Source organism: Spea bombifrons, chromosome 11 (assembly GCF_027358695.1).
Source record: "Spea bombifrons isolate aSpeBom1 chromosome 11, aSpeBom1.2.pri, whole genome shotgun sequence".
Taxonomy (NCBI): domain Eukaryota; kingdom Metazoa; phylum Chordata; class Amphibia; order Anura; family Pelobatidae; genus Spea; species Spea bombifrons.
In genome coordinates, this window is record NC_071097.1 from 18,290,734 (window position 1) to 18,317,910 (window position 27,177).

Here is a 27,177-nt window from a genome sequence, read left to right on the forward strand (position 1 = left end):
AATGCCAGAGTGGCATATATGGGCTACAAGGCATTTCTGGAGGCAAAGTGGCATATAGGAGGTTAAAATGCATATCATGGGGCAGAGGGGCATATAGGAGGGTATAAGGCATATCAGGGAGGCAGAGTGGTATATGGGGGGCATAAGGCTTTTCTGGAGTGCCCCATGGTATGCCTTTTAACCCCCTTTATGCCACTCTGTCTCCAGAAATGCCTTTTAACCCCCTATATGCCACTCTGCCTCTATAAATGCCTTTTAACCCCCTATATGGCAGAGTGGCGTATAGGGGGTATAAGGCATTTCTGGAGGCAGAGGGGCATATAGGGAGTTAAAGGGGGGCAGAGTGGCAAGCCTGGGGCAGATGTCTGGCACTCCACCAGAATTGATCTGTGTTTTTTTTCTGGATGTACCCTGCAATACGAAAAGACATCAGATTCTACTAACTTAATCAGGTTCTATTAACTTAAGTAATTGAAAGCTCCTTGACATGGGGCTCTGTGCAAAAGAAAATAAAAAGGGGGTAGAAGGGGCTGTTGGTAACCCTATTAGAGGAAGGGAAAGATTGCATCAGGTTCTGGGCAACAGCGACTCGCGTGATATGCCTTTTAACCCCCTATATGGCAGAGTGGCATATAGGGGTTATAAGGCATTTCTGGAGGCAGAGGGGCATATAGGGGGTTAAAAGCGGGCAAAGTGGCAAGTCTGGGGCAGATGTGCATAACTGGGGGGGCAGGTTGGCAAATAAAAGGAAATGTAAACAAAAACAAAAAATGTCTCAATCTAAAAATGTTTGCAGTAGTAAATGTTTTGATTCCATTATGTGTAATATATTTCATTTATTAGGGCCTTTTAACACTTTTGATTTCTGGTATTTTAATACAAATAATATGATAAAAAGAATGTTTTATAGTTATTTGTATGGCAAATAGTGTGACTCGGGTATGTATTAGGGGTGCGTGTGGGTATAAGAGCTCAATCGCGAGATAAACTATATGGGGCTGCTCTCCAAATGTTTCCAGGGCTGCTTTTCAGTCCCAGTCCGGCCCTGAATATAATAATAATAAATATAATCATAGTTTTTATACAAGATAAACAAGATTCTTGTTATTCTTGCTTCAGGAGTGGCATATAAATATATATATATATATATATATAAAAATAAATAAATTATATATATATATATATTATATATACATTTATATACAAACTATAATATGATTATATTATAATAAATATAATCATAGTTTTTATAAGGACCCCCCAAGATCTTGAAAGCACGGTGTTCTGCAAGCGAGCCGTTAACTGCAACAAATATTTTGTTTTCAGAGTTAAAAATACATGATTTTTACATTTGGCAGCGCTAGTTGAAAAAAAAAACAAATGAAAAATACAAATTCCAGAACTCTTATGTCTTCTCATGACCTACATCACATCTGTTGTCAGAAGTATGTTTTCTGCAAGAAAAATATGCTCCAAAAATATGATGTCGCTTCAGTTCAACTCCAAGATGTCACTTCAGTTCAACTTCAATATTTTTATATTTATTCCTTAGTCGTCGTCGTTAAGGTTCTATAAAAGCTAAAGAGCTAGCAATCGGTTACGTCTGGAGTAGAACACCTTGTTGCTGCATCAATCCGGTAATTACCCCAATGCCCCCGTCTGCACTCGTTATTGGAAGACCCCCTTTCTTCGAAAACAAGAGTCTGTTTGCCTACTAAGCATTCGGCTATCTAGTTAGAACCTGTTTTTGGCCATTAATTGCCAGACGTGTTAGCCCTGAGTATTAAGGTCATTAGAAAGTGTCATTCTAAAGGGCCAGAGGCTTAGATGTAAAGTAAAGAGATTTTAGTTTAGTGACAGGGTAGTAGATGAGTGGAACAGCCTCCCAGCGGAAGTTGTAGAGGATAATACAGTGAGTGATCTGCCGGCAGGTTCCGTGTTTTTTAAGTTTGCTGTAAAGTAGGGTTTTTTAGTAAATGGTTGGACGGAGCAGGCAGAGAGTTCTGTGGGGTTGGTCCTGGTGATGGAAGGATCTGGTGAGAATTTATTGTTGAGTTTCACAGATAATATAAGACATAATCCTGTGTTTAATGCAACACAACATTTTTATTTTTAACATACTAACTTATTCTAACGTATTCTAACTTATTCTAACTTATTCTACAAGCAACAACAAATGCTATGACTTAATCATCCACACGCACGCCCTTCTTCATAATCCTCCTATTCCACAATGACAGGAGTCTGCCCAGGAGGCCAGGTGTTTTTTGGCTTGATCTGATCTTGGATCTCCATTTGCAGGGAAAGCACCCATGTTTGCCAGCCTCCTCTTCCTCATCCTCCTTCTCCTCCTTTTCCTCCTCCTCATCCTCCTCTTTCTCCTTATCCTCCCCATCTGCATCATCATCAGAAATAATGATATCATCATATTTTGGGTGAGGAGTAGGGAGGTTGTTGTTCTCCTCCGAGTCGTCCTCCTCCTTGTCCTTCTCCTCTGTGTCATCTGGCATTAAGATGAAAATGTCAAATGGGTAAGGAGTAGGGAGGTTATTGTCCTCCAACGACTCTTCCTCCTCCTCGTCCTCCTCATCTGTGTCATCTGGCATAAAGATGTAACAGTCCTCCTCCTCAAAGCCAAATGGGTTAGGAGTCGGGAGGTCATTGTCCTCCACCAATTCTTCCTCCTCCCCGTCTTCCTCCTCGTCCTCCTCCTCTGTGTCATCTGGCATAAAGATGTAACAGTCCTCCTCCTCAAAGCCAAATGGGTTAGGAGTCGGGAGGTCATTGTCCTCCACCAATTCTTCCTCCTCCCTGTCTTCCTCCTCGTCCTCTTCCTCATCCTCATCTGGCATTAGGATGTAACAGTCCTCCTCATTTAAGCCAAATCGGTTAGGAGTCGGGAGGTTATTGTCCTCCACCGACTCGTCCTCCTCCTCGTCCTCCTCCTTGTCCTCCTCCTCCTCGTCCTCCTCCTCTGTGTCATCTGGCATAAAGATGTAACAGTCCTCCTCCTCAAAGCCAAATGGGTTAGGAGTCGGGAGGTCATTGTCCTCCACCAATTCTTCCTCCTCTCTGTCTTCCTCCTCATCCTCTTCCTCATCCTCATCTGGCATAAAGATGTAACAGTCCTCCTCATTTAAGCCAAATGGGTTAGGAGTTGGGAGGTTATTGGCCTGCGAATAGAAAGAAAGTAAATCATCTTTTTCTTAAAATGATCATGAATTCAAAATATTGAATTAAATTTATAAAATTAAATCGTTAGTAAATTATTTAAACAGAACCTAAGAACTGACCGTATGGGCCCAGGGAGTCTCTATTTCTTCCAAGGGAGGAGGCTCGGGGTAATATCCAGTATCATCCTCCTCCTCCTCTTCATCACCGGCGATGGTAATGATGGAAAGGCCATCTCTGGTAATGGTTGTGATGGAAATGCCGTAGACATTAACGGTAAGGATGAAAACACCGTAGTACGAAATGTTCATGATGGAAAGGCCATCGTCCATATAGGTGGTGATGAAAATGCCACCTTCAGTGATGGTAAGGACAGAAAGGCCTTCCTCATTAACACCAAACTGTGGAGGTGTTGTGAAATAGTTTTCCTGCAAATAGAAAGAACATAAAACATCCTTTTCTTCACATTTTGATATCTTCATAGAAATAATCTTTGTGTAGAAATGAAATCTGGCCCAAACCATTCATACCTCATCGTATCTCTCATCCATGGTTAATCTCCTGAAGAACACGCTAAGAGCAATGGTACCAAAGCTAGATCTGTAGAACACTCCTGACCACCTGCTGCTCTACTGATGGAAAGCTTTGTCTGACTTAGGCTTACATGGGTATCAACAATGACATCACAAAGATTCTATGACATAATAGTAGGAGCTTGGTGTTGTGAGCAGGGCTTAGTTACTAGATACCAGCAGGATATTTTCTGAATGTTTTAATAATAGAATCAGACTAATTGGACTTGGAAGAGCAAACATTTTTTTGGTTGTATATGAAATAAATAACTAATAACAAAGTAACGATTTGCATTCATTGCCTGTATTAAACAGAACAATTTATAAAGATGTTTTATATAGGAGATAGTAAAAGTAATTGCTTTCTTTATTATATGCTTTGGCTGGTGTGGGTTGGAACATTTACCCCCCATATATATTTACAAACATTTGTATATTTACCCATACGGTGAACCTATGGATGGTAGTAGATACATGGAACTGCCGAAGGGGTAGAGGTATGCCAGTGACAAGGATTGGTTTGCCGCGAAGGTGAGATTCAAACCTTTAGCCATGGCTGGTAATCTGAGTGATCCGATAGATAAGTGGACACTCATTTTGTTACATCAGAGGGACCGGAATATATATATATATACTGTATATGTATGTATATTTATGTTTTTTTCAGTGGTATGATTTAATAGTGGGAATTATTAATCCCCCCTTCAGTTTTGACTGTGGTATCTAATGTGCCCCCCCCCCCATATATTGTTCCTACAGTGTCCCCCAGCTATGGTTGTTTAGTGGAAATGGTTAATATGCAGCTGTCTGCGAACATTATATATAATGGGACGAAAACCACAACTGGGTAAAACATTGTTTTAATCTGATACCAGTCATAAATAATATATAATAATAATAATAATAATAATAATAATAATTGAAAGCTCTGTTAGTGATGAAGATGGTTCATTGATTAGATGGTTGGGAATCTTGAGATATTCTTAGCTGTAGTCTTTTCCAAAAAACCATACAGAACATGGGAAATACGGTGAATTAATAAATGACAAAAGCAGGTCAATTGTTCTTTATCTTATTTATTTATATATATATATACTTTGTAATAATTGATGAATAGCACACATCCTGGATAATTAAAATACCCTTAAAATAATCCCCCAGTGCTGTATACAGTAATAACCCCCCCAGTGCTGTATACAGTAATAACCCCCCCCAGTGCTGTAAACAGTAATAACCCCCCCAGTGCTGCATACAGCAATAACCCCTAGCGCTGTATACAGTAATAACCCCCCAGTGCTGTATACAGTAATAACCCCCCCAGTGCTGCATACAGTAATAACCCCTAGCGCTGTATACAGTAATAACCCCCCAGTGCTGTATACAGTAATAACCCCCCCAGTGCTGTATACAACAGGGCTCCCTACTGCCTTTCATTCGGCTAATGATGAGACTTTTAAGGTTCTATAAAAGCTAAAGAGCTAGCAATCGGTTACGTCTGGAGTAGAACACCTTGTTGCTGCATCAATCCGGTAATTACCCCAATGCCCCCCGTCTGCACTCGTTATTGGAAGACCCCCTTTCTTCGAAAACAAGAGTCTGTTTGTCTACTAAGCATTCGGCTATCTAGTTAGAACCTGTTTTTGGCCATTAATTGCCAGAACTGTTAGCCCTGAGTATTAAGGTCATTAGAAAGTGTCATTCTAAAGGGCCAGAGGCTTAGATGTAAAGTAAAGAGATTTTAGTTTAGTGACAGGGTAGTAGATGAGTGGAACAGCCTCCCAGCGGAAGTTGTAGAGGATAATACAGTGAGTGATCTGCCGGCAGGTTCCGTGTTTTTTACGTTTGCTGTAAAGTAGGGTTTTTTAGTAAATGGTTGGACGGAGCAGGCAGAGAGTTCTGTGGGGTTGGTCCTGGTGATGGAAGGATCTGGTGAGAATTTATTGTTGAGTTTCACAGATAATATAAGACATAATCCTGTGTTTAATGCAACGCAACATTTTTATTTTTAACATACTAACTTATTCTAACGTATTCTAACTTATTCTAACTTATTCTACAAGCAACAACAAATGCTATGACTTAATCATCCACACGCACGCCCTTCTTCATAATCCTCCTATTCCACAATGACAGGAGTCTGCCCAGGAGGCCCGGTGTTTTTTGGCTTGATCTGATCTTGGGTCTCCATTTGCAGGGAAAGCACCCATGTTTGCCAGCCTCCTCTTCCTCATCCTCCTTCTCCTCCTTTTCCTCCTCCTCATCCTCCTCTTTCTTCTTATCCTCCCCATCTGCATCATCATCAGAAATAATTATATCATCATATTTTGGGTGAGGAGTAGGGAGGTTGTTGTTCTCCTCCGAGTCGTCCTCCTCCTTGTCCTTCTCCTCTGCGTCATCTGGCATTAAGATGAAAATGTCAAATGGGTAAGGAGTAGGGAGGTTATTGTCCTCCAACGACTCTTCCTCCTCCTTGTCCTCCTCATCTGTGTCATCTGGCATAAAGATGTAACAGTCCTCCTCCTCAAAGCCAAATGGGTTAGGAGTCGGGAGGTCATTGTCCTCCACCAATTCTTCCTCCTCCCCGTCTTCCTCCTCGTCCTCCTCCTCTGTGTCATCTGGCATAAAGATGTAACAGTCCTCCTCCTCAAAGCCAAATGGGTTAGGAGTCGGGAGGTCATTGTCCTCCACCAATTCTTCCTCCTCCCTGTCTTCCTCCTCGTCCTCTTCCTCATCTGGCATTAGGATGTAACAGTCCTCCTCATTTAAGCCAAATCGGTTAGGAGTCGGGAGGTTATTGTCCTCCACCGACTCGTCCTCCTCCTCGTCCTCCTCCTCGTCCTCCTCCTCGTCGTCCTCCTCCTCCTCTGTGTCATCTGGCATAAAGATGTAACAGTCCTCCTCCTCAAAGCCAAATGGGTTAGGAGTCGGGAGGTCATTGTCCTCCACCAATTCTTCCTCCTCATCCTCTTCCTCATCCTCATCTGGCATAAAGATGTAACAGTCCTCCTCATTTAAGCCAAATGGGTTAGGAGTTGGGAGGTTATTGGCCTGCGAATAGAAAGAAAGTAAATCATCTTTTTCTTAAAATTATCATGAATTCAAAATATTGAATTAAATTTATAAAATTAAATGATTAGTAAATTATTTAAACAGAACCTAAGAACTGACCGTATGGGCCCAGGGAGTCTCTATTTCTTCCAAGGGAGGAGGCTCGGGGTAATATCCAGTATCATCCTCCTCCTCCTCTTCATCACCGGCGATGGTAATGATGGAAAGGCCATCTCTGGTAATGGTTGTGATGGAAATGCCGTAGACATTAACGGTAAGGATGAAAACACCGTAGTACGAAATGTTCATGATGGAAAGGCCATCGTCCATATAGGTGGTGATGAAAATGCCACCTTCAGTGATGGTAAGGACAGAAAGGCCTTCCTCATTAACACCAAACTGTGGAGGTGTTGTGAAATAGTTTTCCTGCAAATAGAAAGAACATAAAACATCCGTTTCTTCACATTTTGATATCTTCATAGAAATAATCTTTGTGTAGAAATGAAATCTGGCCCAAACCATTCATACCTCATCGTATCTCTCATCCATGGTTAATCTCCTGAAGAACACGCTAAGAGCAATGGTACCAAAGCTAGATCTGTAGAACACTCCTGACCACCTGCTGCTCTACTGATGGAAAGCTTTGTCTGACTTGAGCTTACATGGGTATCAACAATTACATCACAAAGATTCTATGACATAATAGTAGGAGCTTGGTGTTGTGAGCAGGGCTTAGTTACTAGAGACCAGCAGGATATTTTCTGAATGTTTTAATAATAGAATCAGACTAATTGGACTTGGAAGAGCAAACATTTTTTGGTTGTATATGAAATAAATAACTAATAACAAAGTAACGATTTGCATTCATTGCCTGTATTAAACAGAACAATTTATAAAGATGTTTTATATAGGAGATAGTAAAAGTAATTGCTTTCTTTATTATATGCTTTGGCTCGTGTGGGTTGGAACATTTACCCCCCATATGTATTTACAAACATTTGTGTATTTACCCATACGGTGAACCTATGGATGCAGGGCCGGACTGGCCCACCGGGATACCGGGAAATTTCCCGGTGGGCCGGAAGGTCCGTGGGCTGGGCCGCCGGCAGACTAACCATGAAGACAGCTGCTGAGCGGCTGCAAATTGCATTGAACGCCTCCCTCGGTGCCAGGGGCGGGCTGGGCAGGGGGGCAATTGCCCCCCAGGCTGCCCGAAATCTAATCAAAGCGGCCGTGTGCGATGGCCGTCTAGTGATGGGAGCAGTGTGAGGGGTGAAAGCTCCGCCCCCTCGCACTGACCTTTCACCCCTCACGCTGTTTCCATCACTATGCGGCCATCAGATTGCTGGGAATGTAATCCAAACGGTCGGTGCGTGCTGATGCCGCCGGCCGCCTCTGCTTTAATACTTTTTTTTTCTTTATACGGCAAGCCGATCCAGCTTACCATATAATTCAAAAAAAAGTGTTAAAGTAGCTCCGGCCGGCGGCATCCGCATCGGCCGTTTAGATTACATTCCCAGCAGTCTGATGGCTGCATAGTGATGGGAGCAGCGTGAGGTGGAAGCTCCGCCCCCTCGCACTCAGACTGCTGCAGCACCGGATGTCAGGTCAGTGGCATCCTGTCAGCATTGAGGAGAACAGTGTGCAGCTACCAGGAAGTCAAGAGAAGTAGAAGGTGAGTAAAATAATGTATTTTTTGTACTGTATAATGTTTTTTGTATTTTTTAAAAACAAAAAAAATCGGCATGTGTGTGTATGTAAGTGTGTCCCCCTATATGCCACTCTGCCTCCAGAAATGCCTTATACCCCCCTATATGCCACTCTGTCCCATGATATGCCTTTTAACCCCCTATATGCCAGAGTTGCATATAGGGGTATAAGGCATTTCTGGATGCAGAGTGACATATAGGGGGTCAAAAGGCATATCTGGAGGCAGAGTGGCATAAAGGGGGTTAAAAGGTATATCATGGGGCAGAGGAGCATATAGGAGGGTATAAAGCACATCGGGAAGGCAGAGTGGCATATAGGGGGCATAAGGCTTTTCTGGAGGCAGAGTGCCCCATGATATGCCTTTTAACCCCCTTCATGCCACTCTGCCTCCAGAAATGCCTTATACCCCCTATATGCCACTCTGTCTCATGATATGCCTTTTAACCCCCTATATGGCAGAGTGGCATATAGGGGGTTAGAAGGCATATCATGGGACAGAGTGGCATATATTATTTTTTATTTAATATGGCAAGCTGGATCGGCTTGCCATATAAAGTAAACAAAAATGTCCCATGATATGCCTTTTAACCTCCTATATGGCAGAGTGGCATATAGGGGGTTAGAAGGCATATCATGGGACAGAGTGGCATATAGGGGGTTAGAAGGCATATCATGGGACAGAGTGGCATATAGGGGAGTATAAGGCTTTTCTGGAGGTAGAGTGGCATATAGGGGGTTAGAAGGCATATCAGGGGGGCAGAGTGGCAAGCCTGGGGGCAGAGGTGCATAACTCGGGGGTAGGTTGTCAAATGAAAGGAAATAAAAACCAAACATGTCTCAATCATAGCTTTTATTAAATATGGAAAAAAATAGTCTACATGAATTAATAAAGAAATAAAAGTTTCTTACCAGAATATCGTGAAGAATAATGTGATCAGTGTTTTGTTCCACTGAATAAAATGGAACTCTTTCATCTAAAAATGTTCGCAGTAGTAAATGTTTTGATCCCATTATGTGTAATGTATTTCATTTATTAGAGCCTTTTAACACTTTTGCTTTCTGGCATTTTAATACAAATAATGAGATAAAAAGAATGGCACATAGTGTGACTCGGGTGTGTTTAAGGGGTGCGTGTGGGTATAAGAGCTTCACCGTGAGATAAACTATATGGGGCTGGTCCCCAAAGTTTTCCAGGGCTGCTTTTCAGTCCCAGTCCGGCCCTGAGTGTCACTTCAGAAAGGGGCTGGCGGTAAAGAAGCAGTAAAGAGTTCAAATAAAAGTTGAGTTTAGTAAATAAAAACAAAACATCAAATATACCAGTAAAAAAGCAAAACCTCTTTTTGTCTTAACAGAAAAGGGAGACTTCCTAGCTCTTGACCTTGGGGGCTCCAAATTCAGAGTTTTGAGGGTGAAGGTGTCTGAAGATGGACAGCAAACGGTGCAGATGGACAGCCAATTCTACCCAATGCCTACCGAGATAAGAACAGGAAACGGGGCAGAAGTATGTCCGAATATTAACCCGCCAACCTTGCTAATAACTTGAGTCTCCAGCCTATGGCACAGCCAGCATTATCTCATTCAGTTCATGTCATTCATTTCCCCAATAGCAATCTGCAAAAGATCTGCTTTAAGCTTGTATTTCTTTTATGTTTGAAGTTATTTACAATGAACGGCACTTATATGAAATATGCTGGCCACCATACATTTCTTGGCCGCTAGCTTTATGAGAATGAAAATACTGTTCCTTATTTCTGCTGTTGACAAGTACAATATCCCGTTAATCCAGCTTTTCGACTATGTTACCGACTGTCTGGGTGATTTCATGAAGAAAAGACAGATAACTGAGAAACTTCCTCTTGGATTCACATTTTCATTTCCCTGTAAGCAGAACAAACTTGACGAGGTAAAGTAATAAATACTATATTATATTTTTGTGATGAGTAGATCAGAAACATGTACTCGTGTTTTGTGTTAAATAGTTATGTTAAAAGTAAATCCCATTGTAGCGAATACTACAATAATACATGTTTAAGTTGTGGTTATTCTGAATATGAATTAAGTTGTTATAAGTTCGTTTTCAAGCTTGTCCAAGATGCCCAACTTTATTTCACAAGCACCACAAAAATGTATCCAAAAAAAATAAGCATTCCACTTTATCCTCAAATTATTCAGCGCTATATGTGTATTCTTTCTTTCCGCTTAAAATGCTTTATTTTACCAGACTTGTAAATATACAAAACTTTTCCCTCCTCTATCTGTGGATTAAGGCGGTCTTAGTTTCGTGGTCCAAAGACTTTAAAATCAGAGGAGTTCAAGAAAATGATGTGGTCAACTCACTGCGGAAATCTCTGCAGAAGAAAAAGGTAGGTCATAAATACGTGATGATGCGGATGAATAATGTGCGCAGATATCAACATCACAATTAAATGATATTTAGCGTTTTGAGCATAAATGCCTTGTTAATGTGAGGTCAGTGGATCTGATTGCCCACTGAGATGTTGAACGGACCAAGGTCTATGCTTTTCTAGCACGTACTTCAGTAACAGCTTCCACACTGCTGCTTTGAGACCTATTGAAGTGAAGCCCTGGAATATGATATCATATCCTATTATTCTATTTTAAAACTTTGTGAGGGGCAAGTTAGCAGATGCAGAGACCACTGAATATAAAAGCCTTACAAGTTGCTGCTCATGTCAGCCTTTTTTGTTTAGAGAGGAGAGAGGCTGCCATATAGTGTGAAATGTAGGTTAACGACTGCCGGATAGTATTATGTACAGGGAAGGTATGGGGCTGTCAGATTGTGTTGTGTGCAGGGGGATACTGGACAGTGTTGTGTTGAAGGGGAAGGGGTACTGAATTACAAGGTGAGAGGCTACAGGATCCTGTGTTCAGAGAGGAGAAAGGATGCTGGATCATGTTGTATGTGAGGGCAAGGACAAATGATAAAAAAAAAACAACTTGAGAAGAAAGTGAGAAAGAAGAATGAAAGAGAAGGAGAGAGATAACTGAGAACAAAAGACACAAAAAAGGAGAGAAAGCAAGAGGTAGAAAGGGAGGAGCAGAGAGAGAGATAGAGAAGAAAAAGAAGAAAAGAAGAGGGAGGATAGAAAGAGAAGAAAGGAGAGAGGATACATATACTAGTATCATATAAAAAGCTCATTATAATTATTAAGAAGACAAAATATGATATATGGACATCATTATAACAAATACTGTATTAGATTACATTTGGTTATCCGAATTGCTTGACTGCCATTATCATCTATGGTGTTTCTTTCTGATTCATTGTAATTCAATATGATGTAGCTGTCATATTTTAGAATCCGATACTAATTGAAACAAAATTACCGTATATATTAACGAGTATGATATATATGTATTGTTCTGTTGATAGGGTACAAATGTGGATGTCCTGGCTCTGGTGAATGACACAGTGGGAACCATGTTGACCTGTGCATATGATGACCAGCTGTGCGAAGTTGGAGTCATTGTTGGTAATAAACCTCTTTCGTAACGCAGAGACCTGATTCATTATATATACTGTATCTTACGTTACCAGTTTGTTCTGTAAATTCCATACATTGTTTTTGAGCTCCGTAAATGTATTAGGTAAGTTCATATATATATGTATATGTGTATAATATAAAAAACTTATCTATTTTGTTAACTGTGAAAACATATTTCCACTAAGCTCAAATTCCAATAATATCAACCAGCAAAACCATATTATTTTGCTGCTACTAACCAGAAAATGTGGCACCTGCCCATGGCTGAGGGGGCCAGATCAGTCTGCCATGTGCTGAGTGAGTTGGATGGAAGGACTGAGATGTGCCAAGAAGAAAAGTGAGAGCTGTTGGGGGATATTTGGGGTGAAAGCTGTTGGGGGATATTTGGGGTGTTCAGACCAGGGTTCCAGCTAATTTTGCTCAGAAAGAGCTGATTGTGAATGATTTTATTAGATTGTATGATGACCATATGTTTCCAATGGGATTTTGGATGTAATTGTTTCTTCATTTACTGTATTGCAGGCACTGGTTCCAATGCCTGTTATATGGAGAACCTAAGTAATATTGATCTGGTCGAAGGCGATGAGGGCAGAATGTGTATCAACACAGAATGGGGAGCTTTTGGAGATGATGGTGTTTTGGATGACATAAGAACAGCGTTTGACAAAGAAATTGATCTAGGATCCATTAATCCTGGAAAGCAACTGTAAGTCACTTCTGTTCATGAAAGATGTGTGTTTTAATCAATAGTAGGGGAGGTCTTCTCCTTCACCACAGTGCTGATATATTCACACACCTGATTCAAAAATATTTTATATAGGGGTTTTATTGAAAGAATTGTTTGAAGAGCTTTCAAACCCAAAATAACTTTTTAGACAATGTCTGGATGCTTCCATGAAACCAATTTTATTTTGTGTGTCATCTACACGCCACCTGAGATGTGGCATCTTCAAGGTACTGGAAGAAAGCATGTTGAATTTTATTACAAAATATCTTGTCCTGAGGACAGTTTTTCTTAGCAACTCTTTTTTTATTTCTGGTGACCTGTAAGATTTTATTTATTTTACTTATTCACAACAGGTTTGAGAAAATGATCAGTGGTTTGTACATGGGAGAGCTTGTGCGACTTATTCTCTTGAAGATGGCAAAGAGAGGACTACTGTTTGGTGGCTCGATATCTACAGCTCTACGAACGAAGGGAAAGATTGAAACTTGTCATGTAGCTGCTATGGAAAAGTAAATATTAGCAAACTACAGATACAATATGACGACACATGGGTTACAAAAATAATAACATCCTAGAAATAAATCCAAGATTGGTGGCTTAGGAAGCATGCTACATTTGATGCTAAACTAGAAATGTTATACTTAAACACACAATTCTCCCAAAGTCTTGGATATTGTATCAACTAAAGTATGAAGGGAATGATTGGTAAAACTTTGCTTCTGAGAGCATAAGCCTGTAGCTAACTTACTACCTACTGTGAATGATCTTAGATTAAATGAACAACTATAACAACTAGGGATGGACTTGTGATAACTTAAATTAATATCTGAAATAATCCAACAAAATTGAACTTGGGTACTCACCAATTTGAACTCAGAAGCTTAACTTGACATCCTGGTAGGATGTCTACATAGCTTGGACCCTACACAATGAATGAGCAGAACTTAGAAAATGCTTCTATTGATTTCAGCTGCAGTTCCCAAAAAACCCGAAAAACCAAATTAATGCATTACGCAAAAAGAAGCACAAAATGAGGTGCAGAGATAGAAAATAATTATGGACAGGGGGAATTTCAAGGTTGAAAGATGAATAAACATCTGTTGACAGTAGTCAGAAGGGATGCATGTTGCTCTTGCTAACCGGGTCATCACCCTGGTTTAACATAACTGCATATCATCACTGTCTGTATGTACTGTGTCACATGCTAGGTGTTTGAGGTCTGTTTTGTATTTTCCGCTTGTTTTTAGATATAAAGAAGGCCTATACAACACCAAGCAGATTTTGACTGACCTTGGTCTGCAACCAACAGAAGATGACTGCATAGCCGTGCAACATGTCTGCACCATTGTGTCCTTTCGATCAGTCAATCTGTGTGCCGCGGCCCTCGCTGCCATTCTTACAAAGCTCCGAGAAAATAAGAAGCTAGACAGAATGAGGACCACAGTAGGAATGGATGGAACGGTTTACAAAACTCACCCACAGTGAGTTTAGATTTATAGTGCATAACCAAAGGACGGGTATAATATATATATATATATATATATATATATATAATGTTAAATAAACATAATTTACAAAGATAATTTAGCTCACAAAAGAGATAAATAGATAAAAAAAAGATGATAAATAAAGAAATATTTATCTTGATATACAGGTTTCCTTTTGAGCTTACATTGAGGTTACTGACTGTGTTGAGTTTGCCATCTGGTCAGTATGTTGCTTTTTTCCCCCAGGTACGCTAAACGGTTGCACAGAGTTGTTAGGAGGCTGGTACCAAATTGTGATGTGCGGTTTCTGCTGTCGGAAAGTGGAAGTGGCAAAGGAGCTGCTATGGTGACCGCAGTAGCTTGTAGGCTTTTGTCTCAACGCAAGGAAATTGATGAGGTTCTGTCCTTACTGCGCCTTACTGACAAAAAGCTTGCGGACATTAAAATGAGAATGATGTTCGAACTAAAGAACGGGCTGAAGAAAGAAACTCATGACTCTGCAACAGTGAAAATGTTACCCACCTATGTGTATGGAACCCCTGATGGAACAGGTACCAAGAAGCCACATACATCTCATGCTGTATGTGTGTTTTAAACCTTATAAGTCCTTATTCTATCCTTTGGAGTTATCTTAGTTTCCCCGTTCTCTTGTTGGCGATGTCAGAGCTGCAGTCAGAGCACAGATGTCTGATAATATATCTCAGTGAGGAAATATGGGATAACAGCTCCTGCAAATAGAAAGCAGAGTTAGCAAGGAGTTATAACATTTGTATTCTTAATCTGGAAATGGATATCATACCTAACACTGATGAGATAGTTACTCCATATCTTCACTTTATTTCTGGAAAACAATGTAAGGTGTCTCTGGTGCTTTGCTGCTCAGTTTCAGATCTTCCTTGTAACCAACTCCCTTTTACTATGAGGGTGTGATGTGCCCACTATAGTCACATTTACCCCGTGTGTGCTTTTATTAAAGTGGCCCATTAAGCAGCACTTTAAAGGAGCAGCTTGGAGGTCTGCACCATACGTCTCGCAGGATGACCCACCATGTTTTGTTAGATGATTGCTTGAGTGCGATTCGTTTGCTCTATTTACAACTAGATAACATTACTATAGGTTTTAGTGATTTACTACTGGTGGAATGGATAACTTACTTATCACTTACATTTAAGACCGATGATCTTTTGTCACAGAACACGGCAAGTTCTTGGCCCTGGATCTTGGAGGAACCAACTTCAGAGTACTACTTGTCAAAATCCGCAGCGGACGAAGGCGATCAGTTCGCATGTACAACAAGATCTTTGCCATTCCTCTAGAAATTATGCAAGGAACTGGTGAAGAGGCGAGTGTGTTTTCAGCGTCATTCATTGCATATTTATTGTTAAGAAAGCAATCTTTGAAAGATACCGTAATAGTATAACGCCGCATCACTTAATGTCATTGCCGTTGTGCTATGTACGATCCGAGTTTTCATACTTGCTACTCTTTGATTGTCTTGTAGCTTTTTGATCACATTGTTGAGTGCATAGCGGATTTTCTAGACTACATGGGAATTAAAGGGGCTCCCCTACCATTGGGATTTACTTTTTCATTCCCCTGCAAACAAGATCGTATCGATAAGGTAAGTACCTTCTATGTACCGATGACATCTCACACTCAGCAGATCTGTTTTGCCATAAAAAGCTGTTGTTACTTGTAAAAACTAATTGAAATCATGAAAAAGCAATAAAAATGCTAAATTTCCATTGGCATATACAATTATTACGTATACCCTGCATGCTGCATTCGATGTGTTTGGAACTGATCCCAATTAAACCAACTCTGGAAATATAAGGAAATCTATTTTTAGTAGCATGCATTTCCTATAGATAAGCTGCTACCGTCAGCAGTTTCCTGATATAGCCCGACGGCACATAGTCACGTAAACACACAGGGAATCAATGACAGGCTTTATATATAAAATGTTCCCCAAAATATGTTACATGGTGATCAAGTGTGTCCCATGGAGACACTGCAATATTACTGCAATGTCCACATTATTCTAATACTAAATGAGAAAGTAAAACATGTGTTCCTTAATAAACCCCTAAAGGGTGTAGAATACATGTTTACTTGGGATATACTCATATATTAAAGAAACTTTACACAGACTGGCTTACTAATGAATAATTGGCCTGACAACTAGAGAAAAAAAACCATATTCATTATTTTAGCGAATATTAAGTATTTTGTAGTAGTATATCTTTTTTCTTGGGTCCTAGGGGAACCGGCTTTGGCGCCCCCTATCAGCTCTAAGCCCTAGAAAGCCTCCTAGTTCACCTGTATGGTCGGCCAGGACCATCTGTGCACTCTGCTGTAGAATATGGTTATATTTCTAAAATGAATGATAATTTCATGCATTATTTCTACAGGGAACACTTGTTGGGTGGACAAAAGGCTTCAAGGCTACTGACTGTGAAGGCCAGGATGTAGTAGATATGTTACGGGAAGCAATTAAGAGAAGGAATGTGAGTATTTAGAATGCTTTGTTTACCTTTTTTACCATATTTCTTTCCCCTATACTTTTGCCGTATTTGCCTGGCATTTTCTTTTCTTATTACTGAGAACTTAAGTTTAGTAAATAATATTGCTCAGGATTATAGAAATCATTACTAGTCGATCTCCGATTTTTCTTACTAAAGCTCGTACTTGACTCGCGGGGCTATGCCTCCGATTTTTGTTTATTTACCTTGATGTCCACTTTGCATGTTGCTTTGCAGGAGTTTGACCTGGATATCGTAGCAATAGTCAATGATACCGTTGGCACAATGATGACTTGTGGATACGAAGACCCAAATTGTGAGATTGGTCTCATTGCAGGTAAGCTAAACATGAAAACAAATGAAAAGTTGTTGAGGAAGCACGATAAAAACTAAAAGCTTAGATTGTATGTGATGCGGAACATAGAAGGTAGTGTTAAAATCATAAAAAAACTATTAAGAACTTTTCAGCAAAAGAAAAATATTTTGCATGTATTTAAGCAGTTCTTGAATTAAATAATCCCAGCAAATAATATTAGCTGAATATGTCCGCTTAAAACTATCGAAAGAAATAAGTGAATATGTAAGAAATATCCACGTGTTGTTTGTGTCTCCGTCCCGGCGGCTCCGGACGCCGCCAGGAGTGTCTCTATCCCGGCGGCTCTGGACGCCACCAGGAGGAGAACCGGCCGCGCTTCTCAAACGCCGGCCGTTCGGGAAGGCGGGCGGCCCTCCGATCGCCGCACTAGGCCTAGTAGCGGGCGGAGGGTTGTCCGCGGTTCCCGGGAGAACATCTCCCCGGGCAGCGGACAATCATCCGCCCGAGGTACGCGTCGGGGGAGATTAAGCTCCGGGAACAACGGTTCCCCCAGCCTCTGTACTTACCCGTCCTCCGGTCGTCGGTCCGCCTCCCGGGCTCGCGCTCGTCTGGGGATTGATTGACGGCTGGGGGGCGTGGTCTTTTGTTCAGGTCCGGGAGGGGCTTGTGTTTGGCGCCAGTTTTAAAAAGCTGGCTGTGCCTTTAACAGGCACCCTGTTGTGGTCTCAAATCCTTAGTATTCTGCTCGTGATTACAGTATTGTGTTCTGACCTCTGGCTCGCCTGACTCCCCTTTTGCGCTACGATTTTGTACCTTCGCCTGTGACTCCTGGTTTTGACTCCTGGCTCGACTGACTACCCGTATTGTGTATCGGACCCCTGGCTTGGCTGACTACCCGTATTGTGTATCGGACCCCTGGCTTGGCTGACTACCCGTATTGTGTATCGGACCCCTGGCTTGGCTGACTACCCGCTCTGTGAATCTGACTCCTGGCCTGGCTGACTACCCGTATTGTGTTCCTGTCTCGTACTGCGCCTTGCCGCTGCTGCTGCTCAGTATCTATCTCCAGCTGGTGGGAGGTTGTCCACTGTTGGGATCATCTAAGTCCTGGGCTGCTGCTGCCGGGATCTTCGCTCTCAGTAGCAGCAGTTTGGGCTGAAGAACTTCTGCGGGGACGATCTTCCTTAATACTCCAGCGTTACAGTGACAGTTTGATCTGGGTCACGTAGGAAATTCTGTCAGCACTCTTTAGACTGTTGTGTCACACACACTGACGCAGCTGGGATCATTCAACTTGTACTTCAACAGTCAGTGCTGATGGGAAAATAAATTTATAGTTTAATAGATCTGACTGGTAGCTGTCTCTGACGTTAAACATTTGCAAAAAATTCTGGTTTAAATGTATTCTTTGCCATATACACAATATACATTTCATTTCCAGGCAAAATATCTATTATGTAACGAAATATTCCCCCCTACTTATTTGATTACCAAGAGGATATATGAATATGAAACTAGAAGCAGTGATGTATTTACCTAGGACAACCTAGGCCTTGCCCAAGGCAGAGCTCTTATTGCCCCCCACCGTGGCTGCCATCCTCATTGCCGAGTGCCACAATGTAACATCATATCCTGGAAGTCAATGTCTTAAGACTAGACTATATGAATGAACAGATACATTCTACGCCACGAGCCAAATAGCTTGTTTACTTAGAATCTGTTAAGATGCCAAAGTGGAGACTCATTTATAAACAATGTACACATTCACATTCATGCTCACATACACATTCATTTATCATTAACACACACTTATTCATATATTCTCATTCTAACATACATACATACTCTGTGTCTCGCATGCCCTTAACTCACCTGCAGCGTTCTGCCAGTCTACTCCTGCTTTACGCATCTTCCAATCAGCGCCATGCTGGATATGAATTCACATCCAGTGCGGTGCTGCCATGGGAGTAATTATATGTAATTATGTTTTGCCCCTGCAGCTTCATTGTCAGCCATGGCCACATGGCTCAAGGGAGGTGGCCTACGGGAAATTCCGATATCCCAGTAGGCAAGTCCAGCCCTGGGCATAAATAGCAAATTTTCATAGGTCACTAATTCTGAACAATCATTTTGATCTGGATGTTGTCTTTGGTCAGGAATTACCACATCACATAAGGGGTCCTGGGTCCAGAATAAGGTTGTCATATTTTTATCTTAGCATATCTAGCTATGCAGTGTTGCTGACTACCCCTGATAAAGTGCTTTCTAGCATTATAAGGGTGGATAAACATGATTTAGTAATGGGTTTCCTACTACAATGTAGGTGGTACAGCAACATGTGAACATTAAATTTATCCTTGAAAAATGGCCTTTATAGTCCAGAGGCTGGGAACTAAAAATGTAGGTTAACTGGATGATACGTGTCACCTGCTTAAACGGTTGTATTTCTCATCTATATCACACATATTATACATGTGTTTGTAGCTAAAGGGTTGTAGGGTCCACATATGGTCTAAATAAATTATAATGTTCTATTTAACTCATTAAGCTGATTGAGAGTGCACAAGCAACTATCTTCTAACATCTATCTAACAGGAACGGGAAGTAATGTTTGTTACATGGAAGAAATGAAGAACATTGAGCTTGTGGAAGGAATCGAAGGGAGAATGTGTATTAACACTGAATGGGGAGGATTTGGGGACAATGGCTGTCTGTCTGATGTTCAAACTAAATATGATATAGATGTGGATAAAAACTCCTTAAATCCAGGAAAGCAAAGGTAAGGCTTGCCCACAGGCTTGTGTACATGTAATCAGTAACTGGAAAAACGTATAGTATTTATAATGTATACAGCAGTATCTATGGTGGTTGCCCTGTGGTGTGGTGTTTACTTACCAACAGTTGAGACTGATCTACCGCAGATCATTAAGTACCTGTGCGGCCTGAGGACATTGTTAACTAGGGAATATTACCTAGTTTACTTAATGATGAAGCATTCCTGGCTTGATAAAGCCCTGGCCTTACCCACACCACAAACCACAATGCCTTAAAAAAGGTCACTTGTTGGAAGTTATTCCTTTGCATAACATTAATACCCATGCTAGATTGCATGCTCACACGCCAAGTCCTCGAAATCATGAGTGTCACTATGAGTAAATATGTTATTGCATGCATTGTACTGATTTTGCCAATTTTTGTCTATACTTTATAACATCCGCAGGGACTTAGATTTAGAATTATTTTAGAATTATTCCTAAGCAGTACAGTAATTTTTATTTATTCTACGGTAATGTTGTGTGTTTATTCTCCTGTTCCTGTTGGGATATTCTTGTTATTGTATTATTGCTTTATATTGTTTCTTTTATTATCTTTTATCTTTCATACAATGTATTAGTAAGCCCCTTGGCAGCTGTGTCCCTCACCCCTGCACTCCTGTGAGTGTCCTCGATGCCTAAGTGACCTCATGCAAATCGTAGGCATCTATCTGGTTGCTCCCCGAGCCCTGTTTCCCCAAGTTCATACCTTGTCACGTTCTGCCCTGGCTGCGGAGCTGCATATCTGTTCTGCTTTAGTTTCTCTGCTTTGCTTTGATCCATTCCTGGATTTCCTTTTGCTTTGTTCTATTTTCCATTCCTTGCTTCTGCTCCGGCTTTTTGCTTCAGCTCTGCTTCCTTTATTAGGTGTGCCCCACCTGTGTTCTGTTTGTCTCAGTCTGCAGTCTGCAGTCTAAGGTATGTCTCTGTGCTGTGTTTGGTTTACATGTGTGGTTTGTTTTGTATCTTGTCTGCAGGGATTAGCGTTAGGACCCACCGTCATTGGAGTACTTTGGCGTAGTGGTGGGCTAAGCATACTATGGCCATATCATGTGACGAAATCTCCAATAGTTATCTTGTAGTCCTAGGCTAGTTTCTGTATTCATGTTTGTGTGTCTTTTATGTACCTTTGCCCTTCTTCCTTGAATCATCTGAGGATTCCGGTTCCTCTCTCCTCTCCCCATGTCCCAGTTAAGATTTCCTATCCTTGCTTAAAGGAAGAAGCGTCCGAGGGTTCCGGCTCCTCACTCCTTCCCCTGTGTTCCTTGCCTTCTTCCCTGTCCTTTGTTGTGCCCTGTACCATGTATGTCTTGTCAGGTTATGTTTATTCCTTGTCTTGTGCCTGTTTATATCTTTCAATTCATGTCATGCTTCTAGCCACTTCTCATGTATATCCTATATCATGTTTCTTGCCTGGTTTCCCTTTCCTTTGCTGTGTTATGTGTCTGCTACATTAACCCTTTGCTTAGTCTTCATTCTCCCAGCCTGTAGCATCCTGCTCGTGATCCGTGTGCTATGCTTCATGCCTGCTCCAGGGTGCCTGCAGGATTCGTTTTGTTCTGGACTCCATCTGCTGCCATATCAGGGCGCTGGTGTTTGGCTGCACTTCCTAGGTGCTCAACGCCTGGGCGAGTGTGGTTACCCTGCAACCAGGCCCTGCCCCAGACTCCACTGCTGCATCGTGACTCCTGCAAACAACCATCGGGCGCGCTGGGTCCTTCCAGTCACCAGCTTGGACCCAGTCCGTGACACATGGCCGCAGGTAAACGGCCAGGAGTTCGCGGAGTGGAGTTTGCAGCACCCGTCAGCCCTTCCAGTGGGCCTCCGTACCCGTCAGCCCTTCCAGTGGGCCTCCGTACCCGTCAGCCCTTCCAGTGGGCCTCCGTACCCGTCAGCCCTTCCAGTGGGCCTCCGTACCCGTCAGCCCTTCCAGTGGGCCTCCGTACCCGTCAGCCCTTCCAGTGGGCCTCCGTACCCGTCAGCCCTTCCAGTGGGCCTCCGTACCCGCTTGCCTGAGCCTGTTCCTGCCTGAGCCTGTGCCTGTTCCTGCCTGAGCCTGTGTCCGTTCCCGTACCCGTACCCGTACCCGTGCCTGAGCCGGTACGCATGCATGATCCACTACCTGAGCTTATGCCGGTACCCGTGCATGTACCAGTACTCGTGCCTGGCCCGGTGGTACTCTGTTCTCGTCCGCCCTGCAAGAGGGCTTCTAGCCATGCCGTGTGCCCTGGAAGAGGGCTTCTAGTCGTGTGCCCCGCAAGAGGGCTTCTCCTTGTTCTAGTACCTGCCTTGTTCCAGTACCTGTCTTGTTCCTGTTTGCGGCCAGCGCCCCAGTAAGTGGACTCCCAAGTCGAGTACCCTGTAAGTGGGCAACCCGCCGTCTACCCTGAAAGGGTTTCCTGAGTTGCGGCCAGCGCCCCAGTAAGTGGACTCCTAAGTCGAGTACCCTGTAAGTGGGCAACCTGCCGTGTACCCTGAAAGAGGGTTTCCTGAGTTGCGGCCAACGCCCCACTAGTGGACTCCCAGGATGAGTGCCTGCATCCGGGCTACCCTGGTCGAGTACCCTGCAAGTGGGCAATCTGCCGTGTGCCCTGCAAGTGGGCAACCTGTTGTCTGAACCTGAACCCGTGCCTGAACCTGAACCCGTGCCTGAACCTGAACCCGTGCCTGAACCTGAACCCGTGCCTGAACCTGAACCCGTGCCTGAACCTGAACCCGTGCCTGAACCCGTGCCTGAACCCGAACCCGAGCCTGAACCTGTTCCAGTCGTGTCTGCCCAGCAAGTGGGTTACCTGCCGTGTCTGCCTTGTCAAGTGGCTTATCTACCTTGCCTTCGTCTGGATCTAAATGTCAGCTAGAGACTACTTCCTCAATCCTGTTCAGACATTCTGATTCCTGTTTTTGGAGGAGATTGGTCTACTAGCGGCAGTGCTGGTCATCGAAGGACTCCTACGTTTTTCAGACTCCGTATGCTGGTTCCTGGGTTGACTTGTTTCTTCAGTCTTCCGTTAGAGAGCGGGCCTTCCTTCTGTTGATGTTTCTGTTCGCGTCCAGAGGCCGCTCTTTCGGAGGGGGATTGTGTCACGTTCTGCCCTGGCTGCGGAGCTGCATATCTGTTCTGCTTTAGTTTCTCTGCTTTGCTTTGATCCATTCCTGGATTTCCTTTTGCTTTGTTCTATTTTCCATTCCTTGCTTCTGCTCCGGCTTTTTGCTTCAGCTCTGCTTCCTTTATTAGGTGTGCCCCACCTGTGTTCTGTTTGTCTCAGTCTGCAGTCTGCAGTCTAAGGTATGTCTCTGTGCTGTGTTTGGTTTACATGTGTGGTTTGTTTTGTATCTTGTCTGCAGGGATTAGCGTTAGGACCCACCGTCATTGGAGTACTTTGGCGTAGTGGTGGGCTAAGCATACTATGGCCATATCATGTGACGAAATCTCCAATAGTTATCTTGTAGTCCTAGGCTAGTTTCTGTATTCATGTTTGTGTGTCTTTTATGTACCTTTGCCCTTCTTCCTTGAATCATCTGAGGATTCCGGTTCCTCTCTCCTCTCCCCATGTCCCAGTTAAGATTTCCTATCCTTGCTTAAAGGAAGAAGCGTCCGAGGGTTCCGGCTCCTCACTCCTTCCCCTGTGTTCCTTGCCTTCTTCCCTGTCCTTTGTTGTGCCCTGTACCATGTATGTCTTGTCAGGTTATGTTTATTCCTTGTCTTGTGCCTGTTTATATCTTTCAATTCATGTCATGCTTCTAGCCACTTCTCATGTATATCCTATATCATGTTTCTTGCCTGGTTTCCCTTTCCTTTGCTGTGTTATGTGTCTGCTACATTAACCCTTTGCTTAGTCTTCATTCTCCCAGCCTGTAGCATCCTGCTCGTGATCCGTGTGCTATGCTTCATGCCTGCTCCAGGGTGCCTGCAGGATTCGTTTTGTTCTGGACTCCATCTGCTGCCATATCAGGGCGCTGGTGTTTGGCTGCACTTCCTAGGTGCTCAACGCCTGGGCGAGTGTGGTTACCCTGCAACCAGGCCCTGCCCCAGACTCCACTGCTGCATCGTGACTCCTGCAAACAACCATCGGGCGCGCTGGGTCCTTCCAGTCACCAGCTTGGACCCAGTCCGTGACATACCTATTGGCCACAATGAATGAACACTTACCCATCACGTCCGGTGCCCCGTTGGCTGTAGACATGAAGTGAACCAATTTGTGTCCTATATGTCTACCCAGAGTCTTCTTTGTCCTTAAAAACCCTGTCTTTTGCCCCTATATCTCCCTGTTCTTTTACATCTTGACTGTTGTGTTATTGCTGGTGCTAAAGGTCAGTTGGGGAGACTTTTCCCTAGAGGATCACACTCACTCCGAGACATGGAGCGGCTACCCACCTGTATCCGGCTCACCAAAGGCCAGGGATCCCTTCTGTTACAAGTATCAAAGATGGATTTCAAGTGAAGAAATAAATGCTTACAGGAATTAGTGCGTTCATGACTGATTGTGGTGTACTTTTTACTTTGATGCAAGACAATAAAACTTGTTAACAGGAAACAGGAGTGTCCATTGTTTACAAAGCTCTCCACCTTGACTACTTTGTCTATAAACAGCTATTAACAACTTAACCATACTTAAAGCAATCAGATAGAAGGGCTGGGATAAACAATTAGCTATCTATCCAAAACAGTGAGCATTTAAGACCAATTCTTGTAGTGAGTGAAGATTAGGTATAAACTGCAGCCTATCCATGTATTCGCCTGTATGAAATGATAAATATATAATACAGAAAAAAATGAATGTTTATCAAACTAACTACAAGAATACTACAATGTTATCAGTTTCCATATTAAACTCAGGATAAAAGTTTACTCTCTCTGTAGTTATGAGAAGATGACAAGCGGAATGTACCTTGGAGAAATTGTACGTCAGATTTTGATTGACTTAACAAAACGTGGCTTACTCTTCCGTGGACAAATTTCAGAACGACTGAGAACAAAAGGAATATTTGAGACTAAATTCTTGTCTCAAATCGAAAGGTATGAATGTACTCACCTCCTTATCAAAATAAGAATAGTGTTGTCTGTCTGTTTCATTGGGTCTCATATGAAGACATACCAATATACTTTTGCCAGATCTCTGCTTAGTATTGGACTGGTAATTTAACCATTTAAAGATTTTATATTTAAGGAGTTAATGGCCAAATGTAGTGTACAATGCAGAGTTTATTTGCAAAGATAGCAGGAAATGGAAAACATGATCATTTTGAACAAATTGCTATTGTATGTCTAACCCAGAAAACACAATAAAATTATATATGTTGCAAAATCTCAGGGTCGCAAGGCTGCTAGCAGGCCATTCTTCAAAGTAACAGTGATGCATTCATTATTAAAGCTTTCCACAGAAATAATGATAATATTAATAAGCATTTCCCATTAATTAGTATTAATTGTTATAATGACTATTGTCCACAATGCATACAAGTGTCTGTAACTTTCTTTTTCTCTCTCTTGACCAGTGACCGTCTAGCTCTTCTTCAGGTCCGCAAGATCCTCCAGCAGCTGGGATTAGATAGCACATGTGATGATAGTATAATTGTGAAGGAGGTGTGTGGTGCGGTGTCCAGGAGGGCAGCCAAGCTGTGCGGAGCCGGGCTAGCAGCCATTGTGGATAAAATCAGAGAAAATCGGAATCTGGACCACCTCAATATCACTATTGGTGTTGACGGGACCTTGTACAAGCTGCACCCACAGTACGTAATCCAGTGTTAGCATCATGTATGCCCAGCTTTTTAATTAAAGTCATTTTATGGAAACAGCCTGAGATACTGAGAAATCCAGTATTGGTGGAGCAAGACCTAAGCTTGCTCATTGCACTAAAATATTGGGTTAGCCTATCATGTTTTATAATAGCAGCTGAACCCCCCCCCCCCATTGTATTCAAATATATGGCTCAGTTGAGCCAAGATTTCCAAGTGGCCACCCAAGAAATATATATATCTGAAGTTATACATAACTAAAGGAAGTACAGCCAAGGCAGGCCTCTGACTTCCAAGGGACTCAACATTTCCACACCTAACATAACACCTTTTCCTGGTTTTCTAGTGTAAGGGGGCTTACTCACCGATTCTTCACAATAGATCACCAGGGATTCTGCTGCCAATCAACTCACCACCGGAGTGAAAACAAATGCAGAGTAGAAGAGACATTGTGCCCCCAACCACTTTAAAAATGTAGAAAAATATTAACTTTTTTTTTTTTTTTTTAGTTTTTCTGGGATTCTACAGGAAACTGTGAAGCAGCTGTCTCCTGAATGTGATGTAACATTTCTGCTGTCTGAAGATGGCAGCGGTAAAGGAGCTGCACTGATTACTGCGGTGGCAAAACGCTTTCATGGTAAAGAGGAAGAAGAAAAGAATTAGAATTTCGAGGATCAACGTTTTAGCATTCAGTTCAAGGCAACTTACATTTCCAGGCTGGATTTACCATAAGGCCGAAATAATATCATTTATACCTTCTTGACCTAATGTTTTCTAGAAAGGCTCAATCCCATTAAGCGTTGTGTCTCCTAGAACATAAAATGTTGTAATACCATTGTCCTGACCTGCCATAAAGCATATTTGTACTAAAATATGAATTTCCCTTGCCATTCCAGGTGGCACATGAGAAGAAGGCTCCGCCTACCAGGTAGGGCAGGAAACACTACAAAAAAAGGAGACCTCCCCCTTCCTCCCCAGTGTTGTTTCCTGCCCTACTCAGGTAGCGGTTAGGCTTTAGCTTACCTTCCCTCTTCTTTTTTGTTTTCTTGGAGCCCCGGGGGGGCGTCCTTCTCTCCGATCCCCGATAGTGATCCCGGTGGATCCAGGGTGATGCGGCAGCCTCGGAGGCTGTAACTCCGCGGTCCTCGCGGTTACTCGAGGCTCAGTCCTCGGTATATGCTGCCCACAGCCCAGGGGGCTCACTGGGAGGTGCATCCCCGGGCTCCGGTTCCCTCCGTCCCGGGGAGGAGGAATCCTCAGCGTGAGGCACGGCAGGAGAGCGCTCCGGAGGCGCTGCGAGCGGGACTTTATAGCCGGCTGTGCCGGTTTCACGGCACCCGTTGTTCATTATTTTCCTCTCTGCATTACCCCCGGCTGCGTCCGGGGTTACGAGAGGTCAATTGACGAGGAATTTCCGGATGTGACGTTTTCTGGGCCTGGGCGCCTAAATGCCTCTATAAAAACGCCAGAATGGGTAAGATCTTTCCTTGCTCTCGTTCCTGTGCTGTATTATTGCATTTTCTACTCCTTTTTTGTGCCTGCCTGTGCCTAAGGATTGTATATTGCCTT

General features: G+C 42.7%; 1 protein-coding gene across 1 annotated transcript in view; it reads left to right on the top strand.

Moving 5' to 3' along the window:
• Positions 1–26,480, top strand: part of LOC128469224 (hexokinase HKDC1-like) — a 31,365-nt gene extending 4,885 nt beyond the window's left edge. The window contains exons 3-18 of the mRNA XM_053451055.1: positions 9,854–10,002; positions 10,288–10,404; positions 10,769–10,864; positions 11,896–11,995; positions 12,530–12,713; positions 13,088–13,243; positions 13,982–14,215; positions 14,468–14,772; positions 15,415–15,563; positions 15,723–15,842; positions 16,633–16,728; positions 16,981–17,080; positions 19,655–19,838; positions 24,734–24,889; positions 25,369–25,602; positions 26,118–26,480. Of these exons, the coding sequence (XP_053307030.1) occupies positions 9,854–10,002; positions 10,288–10,404; positions 10,769–10,864; positions 11,896–11,995; positions 12,530–12,713; positions 13,088–13,243; positions 13,982–14,215; positions 14,468–14,772; positions 15,415–15,563; positions 15,723–15,842; positions 16,633–16,728; positions 16,981–17,080; positions 19,655–19,838; positions 24,734–24,889; positions 25,369–25,602; positions 26,118–26,271 (2,534 nt within the window). The 3' untranslated portion in view covers positions 26,272–26,480. The remainder of the gene's footprint in view (positions 1–9,853; positions 10,003–10,287; positions 10,405–10,768; positions 10,865–11,895; positions 11,996–12,529; positions 12,714–13,087; positions 13,244–13,981; positions 14,216–14,467; positions 14,773–15,414; positions 15,564–15,722; positions 15,843–16,632; positions 16,729–16,980; positions 17,081–19,654; positions 19,839–24,733; positions 24,890–25,368; positions 25,603–26,117) is intronic.
• Positions 26,481–27,177: the final 697 nt, after the last annotated feature.